Here is a 17566-nt window from a genome sequence, read left to right as displayed (position 1 = left end):
TATTAGGAGAAGGAGAGGTCAGTGTTCTGATATCTGTGTATTAGGAGAAGGAGAGGTCAGTGTCCTGATATCTGTGTATTAGGAGGAGGAGAGGTCAGTGTCCTGATATCTGTGTATTAGGAGGAGGAGAGGTCAGTGTCCTGATATCTGTGTATTAGGAGAAGGAGAGGTCAGTGTCCTGATATCTGTGTATTAGGAGGAGGAGAGGTCAGTGTCCTGATATCTGTGTATTAGGAGGAGGAGAGGTCAGTGTCCTGATATCTGTGTATTAGGAGAAGGAGAGGTCAGTGTCCTGATATCTGTGTATTAGGAGGAGGAGAGGTCAGTGTCCTGATATCTGTGTATTAGGAGGAGGAGAGGTCAGTGTCCTGATATCTGTGTATTAGGAGAAGGAGAGGTCAGTGTCCTGATATCTGTGTATTAGGAGAAGGAGAGGTCAGTGTCCTGATATCTGTGTATTAGGAGAAGGAGAGGTCAGTGTACATTGGCCAGTCTGAGGAAGGAGGGTTCTACCTCCGAAACGCGTCATTGGTTCTTACTCACATAAATATAGGTCTGCTGGCACTTTAACCACCATATTGCTTTGGCTACGATTATTTTACCTTGGAAATAGGAGCAGCGCCTGTCGTATGGGTAGAATTCTGCTCTTCATATCTACTTCACCGATCAGAATTGGGTTCCCCGTCCCTGTGACCCAATAGGCTTCGCAGTTCATTCCGGTCAAGCTTCTGACTGTACCCCTATCTAGGGGCGATAAGCGCAATTTATCCACTACAAGGTGAGCGGCCAATCGTAAGGCCCTGCCCCTCATTCCACCCTGTGTCCTGGGTCATACACGAGACGCGGCCCCTCTTCTATCTAATTTATTATAGATCTGTGTATTAGGAGAAGGAGAGGTCAGTGTCCTGTGTATGGGGGTCTCTGTGTATTAGGAGGAGAGGTCAGTGCCCTGTGTATGGGGGTCTGTGTGTATTTGCAGTGTGTGTGTGGGGGGGTCTCTGTATTAGTAATGCTTCTCTGTGTATGTGGGTCTCTGTGTATTAGCAGTGTGTATGGGGGTCTCTGTGTATTAGCAGTGTGTGGGGGGGGTCTCTGTGTATTAGCAGTGTGTATGGGGGTCTCTGTGTATTACCAGTATGTATGGGGGTCTCTGTGTATTAGCAGTGTGTATGGGGGTCTCGGTGTATTAGCAGTGTGTATTGGGGTCTCTGTGTATTAGCAGTGTGTGTGGGGGTCTCTGTGTATTAGCAGTGTGTGTGGGGGTCTCTGTGTATTAGCAGTATGTATGGGGGTCTCTGTGTATTAGCAGTGTGTATGGGGGTCTCTGTGTATTAGCAGTGTGTATGGGGGTCTCGGTGTATTAGCAGTGTGTATTGGGGTCTCTGTGTATTAGCAGTGTGTGTGGGGGTCTCTGTGTATTAGCACTGTGTGTGGGGGTCTCTGTGTATTAGCAGTGTGTATGGGGGTCTCTGTGTATTAGCAGTGTGTATGGGGGTCTCTGTGTATTAGCAGTGTGTATTAGCAGTGTGTATGGGGGTCTCTGTGTATTAGCAGTGTGTATGGGGGTCTTTGTGTATTAGCAGTGTGTATTAGCAGTGTTAATGGGGGTCTCTGTGTATTAGCAGTGTGTATGGGGGTCTCTGTGTATTAGCAGTGTGTATGGGGGTCTCTGTGTATTAGCAGTGTGTATGGGGGTCTCTGTGTATTAGCAGTGTGTGGGGGGGTCTCTGTGTATTAGCAGTGTGTGGGGGGGTCTCTGTGTATCAGCAGTGTGTATGGGGGTCTCTGTGTATTAGCAGTGTGTGGGGGGGTCTCTGTGTATTAGCAGTGTGTGGGGGGGTCTCTGTGTATTAGCAGTGTGTATGGGGGTCTCTGTGTATTAGCAGTGTGTGTGGGGGGGTGTCTGTGTATTAGCAGTGTGTGGGGGGGGTCTCTGTGTATTAGCAGTGTGTATGGGGTCTCTGTGTATTAGCAGTGTGTATGGGGGTCTCTGTGTATTAGCAGCGTGTATGGGGGTCTCTGTGTATTAGCAGTGTGTGGGGGGGGGTCTCTGTGTATTAGCAGTGTGTATGGGGGTCTCTGTGTATTAGCAGTGTGTGGGGGGGTCTCTGTGTATTAGCAGTGTGTATGGGGGTCTCTGTGTATTAGCAGTGTGGGGGGGGGGTCTCTGTGTATTAGCAGTGTGTATGGGGGTCTCTGTGTATTAGCAGTGTGTATGGGGGTCTCTGTGTATTAGCAGTGTGTATGGGGGTCTCTGTGTATTAGCAGTGTGTATGGGGGTCTCTGTGTATTAGCAGCGTGTATGGGGGTCTCTGTGTATTAGCAGTGTGTGGGGGGGTCTCTGTGTATTAGCAGTGTGTATGGGGGTCTCTGTGTATTAGCAGTGTGTGGGGGGGTCTCTGTGTATTAGCAGTGTGTATGGGGGTCTCTGTGTATTAGCAGTGTGGGGGGGGGGGGTCTCTGTGTATTAGCAGTGTGTATGGGGGTCTCTGTATTAGCAGTGTGTATGGGGGTCTCTGTGTATTAGCAGTGTGTATGGGGGTCTCTGTGTATTAGCAGTGTGTATGGGGGTCTCTGTGTATTAGCAGTGTGTATGGGGGTCTCTGTGTATTAGCAGTGTGTATGGGGGTCTCTGTGTATTAGCAGTGTGTGTGGGGGGAGTCTCTGTGTATTAGCAGTGTGTGTGGGGGGGTGTCTCTGTGTATTAGCAGTGTGTGTGGGGGGGGTCTCTGTGTATTAGCAGTGTGTGTGGGAGGGGTCTCTGTGTATTAGCAGTGTGTATGGGGGTCTCTGTGTATTAGCAGTGTGTATGGGGGTCTCTGTGTATTAGCAGTGTGTATGGGGGTCTCTGTGTATTAGCAGTGTGTGTGTGTGGGGGGTCTCTGTGTATTAGCAGTGTGTATGGGGGTCTCTGTGTATTAGCAGTGTGTGTGGGGGGGAGTCTCTGTGTATTAGCAGTGTGTGTGGGGGGGTGTCTCTGTGTATTAGCAGTGTGTGTGGGGGGTGTCTCTGTGTATTAGCAGTGTGTATGGGGGTCTCTGTGTATTAGCAGTGTGTGTGGGAGGGGTCTCTGTGTATTAGCAGTGTGTATGGGGGTCTCTGTGTATTAGCAGTGTGTGTGGGAGGGGTCTCTGTGTATTAGCAGTGTGTATGGGGGTCTCTGTGTATTAGCAGTGTGTATGGGGGTCTCTGTGTATTAGCAGTGTGTATGGGGGTCTCTGTGTATTAGCAGTGTGTGTGTGGGGGGGGGGTCTCTGTGTATTAGCAGTGTGTACGGGGGTCTCTGTGTATTAGCAGTGTGTATGGGGGTCTCTTTGTATTAGCAGTGTGTGTGTGTGGGGGGGTCTCTGTGTATTAGCAGTGTGTGTGTGTGGGGGGGTCTCTGTGTATTAGCAGTGTGTGTGTGTGGGGGGGTCTCTGTGTATTAGCAGTGTGTATGGGGGTCTCTGTGTATTAGCAGTGTGTGTGTGGGGGGGGGGGGTGTCTCTGTGGGGGGGGTGTCTCCCCCGCCCTGCAGGCTCCTGTTGTCACGTCTGTCACCTCTGGAGATTCCTGGACGCTGCGGGAAGTGTCTAATTATAGGGCAGACAGGTCCTGGGGGGCAGACGGGTGATGAGTGCCCCTGATGTGTGTGATGGGGGCAATAAAAACATTCAGGGAAATCATGTGTTATTATTGTTCTGTATAGAAGAGGTAGGTGATCTTATTGTCTCTATATAGAACAGGTAGTTGATCTTAGTGTCTCTGTATATAAGAAGAGGTAGGTGTTCTTATTGTCTCTATATAGAAGAAGAGGTAGGTGATCTTATTGTCTCTATAGAAGAATAGGTAGGTGATCTTCTTGTCTCTGTATATAAGAAGAGGTAGTTGTTCTTAGTGTCTCTGTATATAAGAAGATGTAGGTGATCTTATTGTCTCTCTAGAAGAAGAGGTAGGTGATCTTATTGTCTCTTCATATAAGAAGAGGTAGGTGATCTTATTGTCTCTTCATATAAGAAGAGGTAGGTGATCTTATTGTCTCTGTATATAAGAAGAGGTAGGCGATCTTACTGTCTCCGTATATAAGAAGAGGTAGGTAATCTTACTGTCTCTGTATATAAGAAGAGGTAGCAGATCTTATTGTCTCTGTATATAAGAAGAGGTAGGTGATCTTACTGTCTCTGTATATAAGAAGAGGTAGCAGATCTTATTGTCTCTGTATATAAGAAGAGGTAGGTGATCTTATTGTCTCCGTATATAAGAAGAGGTAGGTGATCTTACTGTCTCTGTATATAAGAAGAGGTAGCAGATCTTATTGTCTCTGTATATACGAAGAGGTAGGTGATCTTATTGTCTCTGTATATAAGAAGAGGTAGGTGATCTTATTGTCTCTGTATATAAGGAGAGGTAGGTGATCTTATTGTCTCTGTATATTAGAAGAGGTAGGTGATCTTATTGTCTCTGTGTATAAGAAGAGGTAGGTGTTCTTAGTGTCTCTATATAGAAGAAGAGGTAGGTGATCTTATTGTCTCTATAGAAGAAGAGGTAGGTGATCTTATTGTCTCTGTATATAAGAAGAGGTAGGTGATCTTATTGTCTCCGTATATAAGAAGAGGTAAGTGATCTTATTGTCTCTGTATATAAAAAGAGGTAGCAGATCTTATTGTCTCTGTATATAAGAAGAGGTAGGTGATCTTATTGTCTCCGTATATAAGAAGAGGTAGGTGATCTTACTGTCTCTGTATATAAGAAGAGGTAGCAGATCTTATTGTCTCTGTATATACGAAGAGGTAGGTGATCTTATTGTCTCTGTATATAAGAAGAGGTAGGTGATCTTATTGTCTCTGTATATAAGGAGAGGTAGGTGATCTTATTGTCTCTGTATATTAGAAGAGGTAGGTGATCTTATTGTCTCTGTGTATAAGAAGAGGTAGGTGTTCTTAGTGTCTCTATATAGAAGAAGAGGTAGGTGATCTTATTGTCTCTATAGAAGAAGAGGTAGGTGATCTTATTGTCTCTGTATATAAGAAGAGGTAGGTGATCTTATTGTCTCCGTATATAAGAAGAGGTAAGTGATCTTATTGTCTCTGTATATAAAAAGAGGTAGCAGATCTTATTGTCTCTGTATATAAGAAGAGGTAGGTGATCTTATTGTCTCTGTATATAAGAAGAGGTAGGTGATCTTATTGTCTCTGTATATAAGGAGAGGTAGGTGATCTTATTGTCTCCGTATATAAGAAGAGGTAGGTGATCTTATTGTCTCTGTATATAAAAAGAGGTAGCAGATCTTATTGTCTCTGTATATAAGAAGAGGTAGGTGATCTTATTGTCTCTGTATATAAGAAGAGGTAGGTGATCTTATTGTCTCTGTATATAAGAAGAGGTAGGTGATCTTATTGTCTCTGTGTATAAGAAGAGGTTGGTGATCTTATTGTCTCTGTGTATAAGAAGAGGTAGGTGATCTTTTTGTCTCTATATATAAGAAGAGGTAGGTGATCTTATTGTCTCTATATATAAGAAGAGGTAGGTGATCTTTTTGTCTCTGTATATAAGAAGAGGTAGGTGATGTAACTTACTATGAAGGTTTTTATTTATATCATTTCCTTCCTCCAGTCACACCCCTGGTCATAATGTCTCAGAAGAAAGTCTCTAAGAAGAAGAATTCCAAGGAGAAGAGGGTGGCGCCCTCTGTGGCAGCCAGCAGCTATTACACGGACTCCCTGGGGTTCATGGCCATGGATAGCAACGTCCCGGGCCTGTCCAGTGTCATCCTCCAAAGGCTGAACATGAAGAGCTTCGAGGAGTACAGGTGCCCATGTCCTCTCCCTCCTCCAGGTCTTCCTCTCCCTCCCCCAGGTCTTCCTCTCCCTCCTCCAGGTCTTCCTCTCCCTCCTCCAGGTCTTCCTCTCCCTCCCCCAGGTCTTCCTCTCCCTCCCCCAGGTCTTCCTCTCCCTCCTCCAGGTCTTCCTCTCCCTCCTCCAGGTCTTCCTCTCCCTCCTCCAGGTCTTCCTCTCCTCTCGCTCCTCCAGGTCTTCCTCTCCTCTCCCTCCTCCAGGTCTTCCTCTCCTCTCCCTCCTCCAGGTCTTCCTCTCCCTCCTCCAGGTCTTCCTCTCCCTCCTCCAGGTCTTCCTCTCCACTCCTCTTCCTCCTCTTCATCGCTCCCGTCTCCCTCCTCCAAGTCTTCCTCTCCCTCCTCCAGGTCTTCCTCTCCCTCCTCCAGGTCTTCCTCTCCTCTCCCTCCTCCAGGTCTTCCTCTCCCTCCTCCAGGTCTTCCTCTCCACTCCTCTTCCTCCTCTTCATCGCTCCCGTCTCCCTCCTCCAAGTCTTCCTCTCCCTCCTCCAGGTCTTCCTCTCCGTCCCTCTTCCTCCTCTTCATCGCTCCCGTCTTCCTTTTCCAGGTCAGCCGTGGAGGGTCACAGTCTGAACACAAACTTTGGCATCAGGACGTACTCCGAGATGTTTCAGAAGATGGAAGATACCTACAAGTTCTGTGCACAGTGCAAGAAGCTCCCGTCTAGACTGTCCGACCCCCGGGCCATGAGACGCTGTAAGAGGTGAGATGTCTCATAGACAGGCACATATACATAAGAGACAGGATGGAGACCGAAGAGGTGAGATGTCTCATAGACAGGCACATATACATAAGAGACAGGGTGGTGACCTAAGAGGTGAGATGTCTCATAGACAGGCACATATACATAGGAGACATGGTGGAGACCTAAGAGGTGAGATGTCTCATAGACAGGCACATATACATAAGAGACAGGGTGGTGACCTAAGAGGTGAGATGTCTCATAGACAGGCACATATACATAGGAGACATGGTGGAGACCTAAGAGGTAAGATGTCTCATAGACAGGCACATATACATAGGAGACATGGTGGAGACCTAAGAGGTAAGATGTCTCATAGACAGGCACATATACATAGGAGACATGGTGGAGACCTAAGAGATGAGAGGTCTCATAGACAGGCACATATACATAGGAGACATGGTGGAGACCTAAGAGGTAAGATGTCTCATAGACAGGCACATATACATAGGAGACATGGTGGAGACCTAAGAGATGAGAGGTCTCATAGACAGGCACATATACATAGGAGACATGGTGGAGACCTAAGAGGTGAGATGTCTCATAGACAGGCACATATACATAAGAGACAGGATGGAGACCTAAGAGATGAGAGGTCTCATAGACAGGCACATATACATAGGAGACATGGTGGAGACCTAAGAGGTGAGATGTCTCATAGACAGGCACATATACATAGGAGACATGGTGGAGACCTAAGAGGTGAGATGTCTCATAGACAGGCACATATACATAAGAGACATGGTGGAGACCTAAGAGGTAAGATGTCTCATAGACAGGCACATATACATAAGAGACATGGTGGAGACCTAAGAGGTGAGATGTCTCATAGACAGGCACATATACATAAGAGACATGGTTAGAGACCTAAGAGGTGAGATGTCTCATAGACAGGCACATATACATAGGAGACATGGTGGAGACCTAAGAGGTAAGATGTCTCATAGACAGGCACATATACATAGGAGACAGGGTGGAGACCTAAGAGGTGAGATGTCTCATAGACAGGCGCATATACATAAGAGACATGGTGGAGACCTAAGAGGTGAGATGTCTCATAGACAGGCACATATACATAAGAGACAGGATGGAGACCTAAGAGGTGAGATGTCTCATAGACAGGCACATATACATAGGAGACATGGTGGAGACCTAAGAGATGAGAGGTTTCATAGACAGGCACATATACATAGGAGACATGGTGGAGACCTAAGAGGTAAGATGTCTCATAGACAGGCGCATATACATAAGAGACATGGTGGAGACCTAAGAGGTGAGATGTCTCATAGACAGGCACATATACATAGGAGACAGGATGGAGACCTAAGAGGTGAGATGTCTCATAGACAGGCACATATACATAGGAGACATGGTGGAGACCTAAGAGGTGAGATGTCTCATAGACAGGCACATATACATAAGAGACAGGGTGCAGACCTAAGAGGTGAGATGTCTCATAGACAGGCACATATACATAAGAGACATGGTGCAGACCTAAGAGGTGAGATGTCTCATAGACAGGCACATATACATAGGAGACATGGTGGAGACCTAAGAGGTAAGATGTCTCATAGACAGGCACATATACATAGGAGACATGGTGGAGACCTAAGAGGTGAGATGTCTCATAGACAGGCACATATACATAAGAGACAGGGTGGAGACCTAAGAGGTGAGATGTCTCATAGACAGGCACATATACATAGGAGACAGGATGGAGACCTAAGAGGTGAGATGTCTCATAGACAGGCACATATACATAGGAGACATGGTGGAGACCTAAGAGGTAAGATGTCTCATAGACAGGCACATATACATAAGAAACATGGTGGAGACCTAAGAGATGAGATGTCTCATAGACAGGCACATATACATAGGAGACATGGTGCAGACCTAAGAGGTGAGATGTCTCATAGACAGGCGCATATACATAAGAGACATGGTGGAGACCTAAGAGGTGAGATGTCTCATAGACAGGCACATATACATAAGAGACATGGTGGAGACCTAAGAGGTAAGATGTCTCATAGACAGGCACATATACATAAGAGACATGGTGGAGACCTAAGAGGTGAGATGTCTCATAGACAGGCACATATACATAGGAGACATGGTGGAGACCTAAGAGGTGAGATGTCTCATAGACAGGCACATATACATAAGAGACATGGTGGAGACCTAAGAGGTAAGATGTCTCATAGACAGGCACATATACATAGGAGACATGGTGGAGACCTAAGAGGTGAGATGTCTCATAGACAGGCACATATACATAAGAGACATGGTGGAGACCTAGGAGCAGGGCTCGAGGCCTGCAGGAATGCATGGGAATGGAGTTCCTGCACTTTCTCCACAGCAGGACCACTGTTCCCATTACCAGGAGTCCTCCAGGACCAGCTCTTGTGAGGAGATCTTAGGTGAGTTCCCGCACTTTTTTCCCAGGACTTGACCCCTTGACCCCAATATTGTGAATTCATCTTCTTGCCTATTGAAGTTATTCCCGAATATGTCCCCCCTTCCCCTCCCCCTAGGTGTCAGAACATTTACTATTGTTCCTCAGAGTGTCAGAGGGAGAACTGGCCGCTCCACAAGAAGTTCTGCAGGAAGCTGAAGCTGGCCGCCATTGACAGGCTTGTAGAATGGCTGATATTTACAGGTAGTCTTTCCATACTTAGTATTTGCCGAATTTTTGTATCTTTTTCTAAATTTTGTATCTTTTCTATCTTGATAATACATGTCAACTGCAAGGAACGCCCCTTTATCAGAGCCTGATCGGCGATGTCCGGCATTCGCCGTGGGTCCTGGTTGGGACCCACCAGGTATGAAGGGTACTCAGCACCCAAAAAATGTCTCTCAGGGTAAGTTCAGATTTACAGCGTATTTTACACTGCGGATCCGCCGCTGAAGGACCCCTGTATGGTGCCTTTACATGTGCCTGATCGGAGCGGCAATACGCCGCTACGTGGCGACACACTGAAGCGATGTGCGAGTCGCCGCGCATGCGCGGTGTACTCGCACGCGTCGCGGCCGCTCCCCCTGCTCAATGCCCCGATGTGCGAGTATACTGCGCATGCACGCGGCGACTCGCACATCGCAGTGTGTCTGCCCGTATCGGCGTATTGCCGCTCCGAGCAGGCACATGTAAAGGCAGCATATAGAGGTCCTTCAGCGGCGGATGCGCAGCGAAATATGCGCGGAAAATACGCTCGTCTGAGCGTGCCATAAACCTGTTCATAAATCCCTCCCCTCATACCTCCAGGGCACTTCCCAAGTGTCCCAGCTGGTGGCACAATATATGGAAGTGGAGACCAAGAAACCTTTGTCCTTACATCAGTGTTTCCCAAGTAGGGTGCCTCCAGCTGTTGCAAAGCTACAACTCCCACAGTATATGCACAGTATATGCAGTGGATACCAAGAAACCTTTGTCCTTACATCAGTGTTTCCCAAGCAGGGTGCCTCCAGCTGTTGCAAAACTACAACTCCCAGCATGCCCGGACAGCCGTTGGCTGTCCGGGCATGCTGGGAGTTGTAGTTTTGCAACAGCTGGAGGCACCCTGCTTGGGAAACACAGCCTTACATGGATATCTGTAGTCCTCTGTGTAGTAGCCTGCACTGGTACACGTCATCCATGTAAGATTTAAAGGGATACTCCATTGGAAAACAAATGTTTTTTTTTCTAAATCAACTGGTGCCAGAAAGTTAAACAGATTTGTAAATGACTTCTATTAAAAAAATCTAAATCCTTCCAGTACTTTTTAGCAGCTGTATGCTACAGAGGAAATTCTTTTCTTTTTGCATTTCTTTTTTGTCTTGTCCACAGTGCTCTCTTCTGACACCTGATGCCCGTATCAGGAACTGTCCAGAGCAGGAGAAAATCCCCATTGAAAACCTCTCCTGCTCTGGACAGTTCCTGGCCTGGACTGAGGTGTCAGCAGAGACAAAAAAAATAAATTCAAAAAGAAAAGAATTTCCTCTGTAGCGTACAGCTGCTAAAAAGTACTGAAAGGGTAAAGATTTTTTTTAATAGAAGTAATTTACAAATCTGTTTAACTTTCTGGCACCAGTTGATTTAAATAATAATAATAATAATAATAATGTTTTCCACCGGAGTACCCCTTTAAAGAATACCTGTCATCAAACCATATTTTCTAAACAAACTTAGATTATATTCCCTAACTACTCCTAACACCCCTTCTGCCCTTAAAACATTTTTCTGAGCTTTAAAAAGCTGTGTATCATACCTTTCCCCTTGCTCCCATTGTGTGAGCCCCCGGCAGGAGAAAGTGGGCGTTCCCCAGCAGGCGAGACGTCACTGTAGCCTGCGAGAGCGGTGCCCCCCGCCATGCCCCACACACACTTCCTGAGTTTGGTCTCCTGCCAGGCCGGGAAGAGACCAAACTGACTGTTTGGCTTGCAGCAGGGAACAGAACAGAGCCACCTAGTGGCCGTTTTTTCAATCACATTAAAGACATATAAAGGTTGAGAATTTTAACAGCAAGTAAATAGCAAAGTGTCTTATAATTACATAGGGAACTATATATAAAATTTTAGTTTTGTGACAGGTAAACTTTAACAGCTATGCTCAGGCTCCAAATTGTGAAGCAGCAGCAGCTTCTGTAAATCCTATAGCCCTGAGACTTAAAGGGGTATTCCAGGAAAAAACTTACCTGTCACAAAACTAAAATTTTATATATAGTTCCCTATGTAATTATAAGACACTTTGCTATTTACTTGCTGTTAAAATTTTCAACCTTTATATGTTTTTAATGTGATTGAAAAAACGGCCACTAGGTGGCTCTGTTCTGTTCCCTGCTGCAAGCCAAACAGTTAGTTTGGTCTCTTCCCGGCCTGGCAGGAGACCAAACTCAGGAAGTGTGTGTGGGGCATGGCGGGGGGCACCGCTCTCGCAGGCTTCAGTGACGTCTCGCCTGCTGGGGAACGCCCACTTTCTCCTGCCGGGGGCTCACACAATGGGAGCAAGGGGAAAGGTATGATACACAGCTTTTTAAAGCTCGGAAAAATGTTTTAAGGGCAGAAGGGGTGTTAGCAGTAGTTAGGGAATATAATCTAAGTTTGTTTAGAAAATATGGTTTGATGACAGGTACTCTTTAAAGGGGTACTCCGGTGGAAAACATTATTATTATTATTATTATTATCATTTAAATCAACTGGTGCCAGAATGTTAAACAGATTTGTAAATTACTTCTATTTAAAAATCTCAACCCTTCCAGTACTTATCAGCTGCTGTATTTTCCAGAGGAAGTTCTTTTCTTTTTGAATTTCCTTTCTGTCTGACCACAGTGCTCTCTACTGACACCTCTGTCCATTTTGGGAACTGTGTGGAGCATGATAGGTTTCCTACGGGGATTTGCTCCTACTCTGGACAGTTCCTAAAATGGATAGAGGTGTAAGCAGAGAGCACTGTGGTCAGACAGAAAGGAAATTCAAAAATAAAAGAACTTCCTCTGGAAAATACAGCAGCTGATAAGTACTGGAAGAGTTAAGATTTTTAAATGGAAGTCATTTACAAATCTGTTTAACTTTCTGGCACCAGTTGATTTAAAAAAAAAAATGTTTTTCAGGGGAGTACCCCTTTAAAAAAGATGTCCAGCGGTAATAAACTATGCCTCTATCTGCAGGATTGGGGATGAATGTCTGATCACAGGGGATCTGACCACTGGGACCCCACTGCAATCTCCCTTTCAGGGCCCGGCTCAGCTCCTGTGTGTGACGTTTCGCACTCAGCAGGTCAGCTGATCCAAACGCGCCCCCTGCATTCATCTCTGTGGGAGAGGAGGACACACAGCATTTGTGTTTCGACCAGCTGATGTGCTGCTGTAATAGCAGAGCTGGGGCCGAACGGGGCTCCGTACGGGAGATCACGGGGGGTCCCAGTGGTCGGACGCACCACAATGAGGCATTTACCTCTGGAGATCTTCTTTAAAGGGGTACTCCACTGCTCAGCATTTGGAACAAAATGTTCCGAACGCTGGAGCCGCGCCGGGAGCTTGTGACGTCATAGTCCACCCCTCATGACGTCATGCCCCGCCCCCTCAATGCAAGTCTATGGGAGGAGGCGTGACATCCGTCACGCCCCCTCCCATAGACTTGCATTGAGGGGGTGGGGCATGACACCATGAGGGGGGCGGGTCTATGACGTCACAAGCTACCGGCTCCAGCGTTCGGAACAGTTTCTTCCAAACGCTGAGCAGCGGAGTACCCCTTTAAAGGGGTACTCCAGAGGAAAACTTTTTTTTTTTTTAAATCAACTGGTGCCAGAAAGTTAAAGAGATTTGTAAATTACTTCTATTAAAAAATCTTAATCCTTCCAGTACTTATGAGCAGCTGAATACTACAGATTAAATTCTTTTCTTTTTGGAACACAGAGCTCTCTGCTGACCTCACGAGCACAGTGCTCTCTGCTGACATCTCTGTCCGTTTTAGGAACTGTCCAGAGCAGCATATGTTTGCTATGGGGATTTTCTCCTACTCTGGACAGTTCTTAAAATGGACAGAGATGTCAGCAGAGAGCACTGTGGTCATGATGTCAGCAGAGAGCTCTGTGTTCCAAAAAGAAAATAATTTCCTCTGTAGTATTTAGCACCTAATAAGTACTGGAAGGATTAAGATTTTTTAATAGAAGAAATTTACAAATCTGTTTAACTTTTTGCCACCAGTTGATAAAAAAAAAAAAAAGTACCCCTTTAAGTACTATAAAGTCATGTGATACTTCAACAACCCATACGACATAGACTTGTAGTGGGACGCTGCAGACTGACTATGGGATTTATTTCCCACAGGTGACGTCCCATTTCCTACTTCTCCTTGGACTAAGTCCATTGCAGATATGAAGGTGTGGGAGGACTGGTTTGCTATGCAGGAAAATTTGGAAGAAAAGCTGGATGCCATCATGGCCAGGCGCTATATGGGAATCCTCTGGTCCAACGCTGGAAAACCAAAACCAGAGAACCCTGAACTCCGGGAGTCTGTGAAACGTCTGACCACGGAGTTCTTCACCAGGCCAATGACCATCGGATTTGCTATCAATACCTTCCGGGTTGACCCTTACAATGCACCGGTCACCGTCCATGTGGTTGGGGCATCTCACATAGAAACCTTAAATATCAGGGCCACAGACTACGATGAACTCGCCAAGATGTTTCCTAAAAACCAGGGTCTGGAGGTCGTCATGATCGGACCTGAAGTAGTGGACGGTCCAGTGATTCGGCCTCCGCTGACATCATATGGACCACGTGGTAAAGTCTACGTGAGCGGTCACAAGAGCCTCTACCATGTCTTCTGGGAATCACTGGTGGAGAACCAGAAGGCGGCCAGACCCGATCTAGTGGTGGGATTCCATCCAGGTATTTGTCATACGTCATGTTCATCCATCTGTTGATCCCGATACTTGATCCTACACAACCTGAGACCTATCCCTTTCACTTGCCATCCTTGGATTTCTCAGTACTCCGAACCAGGATCCATATACGTGTAATCTATAGTTAGCTCAGACATGAATTATCCACAATCCGACAGGACCGACGTTCTTCAGTCAGGGGTCTACACTATATGAGGTGCCAGGTTACCATTCTAGCCCGGAGTCTAAAGAATGCCACGTATTTACAGTCCTTGTGGACTTGTAGCTGTGAATCTCATGTAAGGCTTGTTGATCCATCCCCTGCCTGCCAGGGACAGAAGCGTCAGCGCAGGGAACTGCTACAAAAAGCCTGGATAAGTTCATGGTTTCTGGGCAGCAGTAACGGCCTGGACATCCGGGGACAGGTGGGGAGAGCCCAGTGACAGGTACTGTGAAGCCACCGCTAAATAGATGGGACTTCTAAAAGAAAATGTATATGTTCGTAAGAAGAAAGGAAAAGCCGGAAACTCACCAATGTCCATCCTCAAGCTTTTATTCCAGTATATATACTCACATTTACCATGGGGGAGAGGGGAAAAGGAATGGGGGACGGGGGGGGGGGGGGGGTACTACGGCAACATACATGGCCGGAGGAAGCACTTGCTAAGTGCAAAACGGAGCTTGTTGCCGTAGTACCCCCCCCCCCCCCCCGTTCCTTTTCCCCACATGGCCGGAGGAAGCACTTGCTAAGCGCGAAACGGAGCTTGTCGCCATTGTACCCCCCGTTCCTTTTCCCCACATGGCCGGAGGAAGCACTTGCTAAGCGCGAAACGGAGCTTGTCGCCATTGTACCCCCCGTTCCTTTTCCCCACATGGCCGGAGGAAGCACTTGGCTTGTTGCCGTTGTACAACCCCCCCCCCCCAGCCCGCCCCCCACCCTGTTCCTTTTCCCCACATGGCCGCAGGAAGCACTTGCTAAGTGCGAAACGGAGCTTGTCGCCGTTGTATCCACCGTTCCTTTTCCCCACAAGGCTGGAGGAAGCACTTGCTAAGTGAGAAATGGAGCTTGTTGCCGTACCGTACTAACCCTCCCCCCCCCCCCCCGTTCCTTTTCCCCACATGGCCGGAGGAAGCACTATGCTAAGTGCGAAACGGAGCTTGTACCCCCCCCCCCCCCCCATTCCTTTTCCCCTCTCCCCCATAGTAAATGTGAGTATATATACTGGAATAAAAGCTTGAAGATGGACATTGGTGAGTTGCCGGCTTTTCCTTTCTTCTTATGAACGTATCAGCTGTTGCACACGGTGTTTAGCCAGAGCACCGCCATCATCTAATTGCAAGAACCACCCAAGCCCGTATATTAGATCTCCTGAATCACCGCAGTGCCCAGCGAGCTCTATTGTTGCTTCTAAAAGAAAACCTCACAATATGGTCATACTGGGACAATCAGTACTGGGAAGCTGGACAGTGAACCCCCCCCCCCCCCCCAGACCAGCACAAGTTACACAACGCAGTGGGGTAGCGTAGGTGAGGCCACAGGGGCAATTGCCCTGGGCGCAAAATATTTATGAGTGCATAATCAGACCAAGAGTGCTAGTATACCCAAATTGCATGTATAGGGCCCTCAAACCTGGCCCGATGAATATAAAGTGAGCGGCGATGCATACAGTGTTTGTACCGCCACTCACTATAGTAACTGAGATTGAGACTAGATATGTAGAGGTCACCAATAAGACTGGCGCCAAGCTACGCTGTTTCACTGGAGCCGTAGTGCGCCATACAATGTACATACAGGAACAGGGACTCCTGTCTATTGCCGGAATTCCTGATCCTGTACAGTACTGAGCATCAATGCTTACACAGGGTGCATCGCTGCTCACTTTACATTCATCGGGCCTGGTTAGAGGACGCAATACTCGCCGTACCCCTGATGCCGGCATCCCACACTGCACCACTGCTTACACCCATTCATTGGCTTGGAAGCATAGGTGTCATGGGGTGAACAGTAGTGAACTGCAATGTGTGAACTGTGTAGGAAATACAGAAATAATAAGTCACCCCTTCAACACAAAGGTGGGTGCTGATGGACCTCCGTGGTGGCTGGGGGCTGAGTTAAAGGGGTACTCTGCTGCTCAGCGTTTGGAACAAACTGTTCTGAACGCTGGCGCTGGCAGCTCGTGACATCATAGCCCCGCTATCAGACTGTATCCGATCTACCAGACTGTATCCGATCTACCAGACTGTATCCGATCTACCAGACTGTATCCGATCTACCAGACTGTATCCGATCTACCAGACTGTATCCGATCTACCAGGCTGTATCCGATCTACCACGCTGTATCTAATCTACCACGCTGTATCCGATCTACCACACAGATCGGATACAGTGTGGTAGATCTAATACAGTGTGTAGATCAGATACAATATGGTGGATCTGGTACAGTGTGGTAGATCTAAAACAGCATGGTAGTTTGGATACAGCGTGGTAGATCCGATACAGCGTGGTATATCTAATACAATATGGTAGATCGGATACAGTGTGGTAGATCGGATACAGTGTGGTAGATCGGATACAGCGTGGTAGATCGGATACAGCATGGTAGATCCAATACAATATGGTAGATCGGATACAGTGTGGTAGATCGGATACAGTCTGGTAGATCGGATACAGTGTGGTAGATCTGATACAGTGTGGTAGATCTGATACAGTGTGGTAGATCCAATACAATATGGTAGATCGGATACAGTGTGGTAGATCGGATACAGTGTGGTAGATCTGATACAGTGTGGTAGATCGGATACAGTGTGGTAGATCAGATGCAGCGTGGTAGATCCGATGGTAGATCTAATACAGTGTGGTAGATCGGATACAGTGTGGCAGATCGGATACAGCGTGGTAGATCGGATACAGCCTGGTAGATCCGACAGTGTGGTAGATCCAATACAATATGGTAAATCAGATACAGTGTGATAGATCGGATACAGTCTGGTAGATTGGATACAGTGTGGTAGATCCAATACAATATGGTAGATCGGATACAGTGTGGTAGATCGGATACAGTCTGGTAGATTGGATACAGTCTGGTAGATCAGATACAGTGTGGTAGATCGGATACAGGGTGGCAGATCGAATACAGTATGGTAGATCTGATACAGTATGGTAGATCTGATACAGTGCGGTAGATCGGATACAGTGCGGTAGATCGGATACAGAGTGGTAGAGCTGATGCAACCACGCTGTATCTGATCTACCACACTGTATCCGATCTACCACACTGTATCCGATCTACCACACTGTATCCGATCTAATCTCTTCTAATCTCCTGGAGATTACCAGGGAACAGTCAGCGCTATATATACATGATCAGGAATCTCACACTCGGGGACCTCCATTAGAATTCCCCTTTATCCCAGCGGGATAACATCCTAGGGTTAAGGACAGTGTTTCCCAACCAGGGTGCCTCCAGCTGTTGCAAAACTACAATTCCCAGCATGCCCGGACAGCCAACGGCTGTCCGGGCATGCTGGGAGTTGTAGTTTTGCAACAGCTGGAGGCACCCTGGTTTGGAAACACTGATTTAGGATATAGACTAGAACAGGGTCCTATAGGTCACGAACTAAAAGCCGCAACCTGATT

The 17566-nt window shown here is 47.0% G+C and overlaps 1 protein-coding gene across 11 annotated transcripts in view; it reads left to right on the top strand.

Moving 5' to 3' along the window:
* MSS51 (MSS51 mitochondrial translational activator) overlaps positions 1-17566 on the top strand; it is a 136106-nt gene that overhangs the window by 39176 nt on the left and 79364 nt on the right. For all 11 annotated transcript variants that reach the window (XM_056536481.1, XM_056536482.1, XM_056536488.1 and 8 more), the window contains 4 exons: positions 5593-5788; positions 6378-6533; positions 9104-9228; positions 13373-13936. In XM_056536481.1, coding sequence (XP_056392456.1) covers positions 5593-5788; positions 6378-6533; positions 9104-9228; positions 13373-13936 — 1041 coding nt within the window. The remainder of the gene's footprint in view (positions 1-5592; positions 5789-6377; positions 6534-9103; positions 9229-13372; positions 13937-17566) is intronic.

Source organism: Hyla sarda, chromosome 8 (genome assembly GCF_029499605.1).
Source record: "Hyla sarda isolate aHylSar1 chromosome 8, aHylSar1.hap1, whole genome shotgun sequence".
Taxonomy (NCBI): Eukaryota; Metazoa; Chordata; class Amphibia; order Anura; family Hylidae; genus Hyla; species Hyla sarda.
The sequence above is the reverse complement of the archived record's forward strand: the minus strand, read 5'-3'. Positions and strand labels throughout refer to the sequence as shown.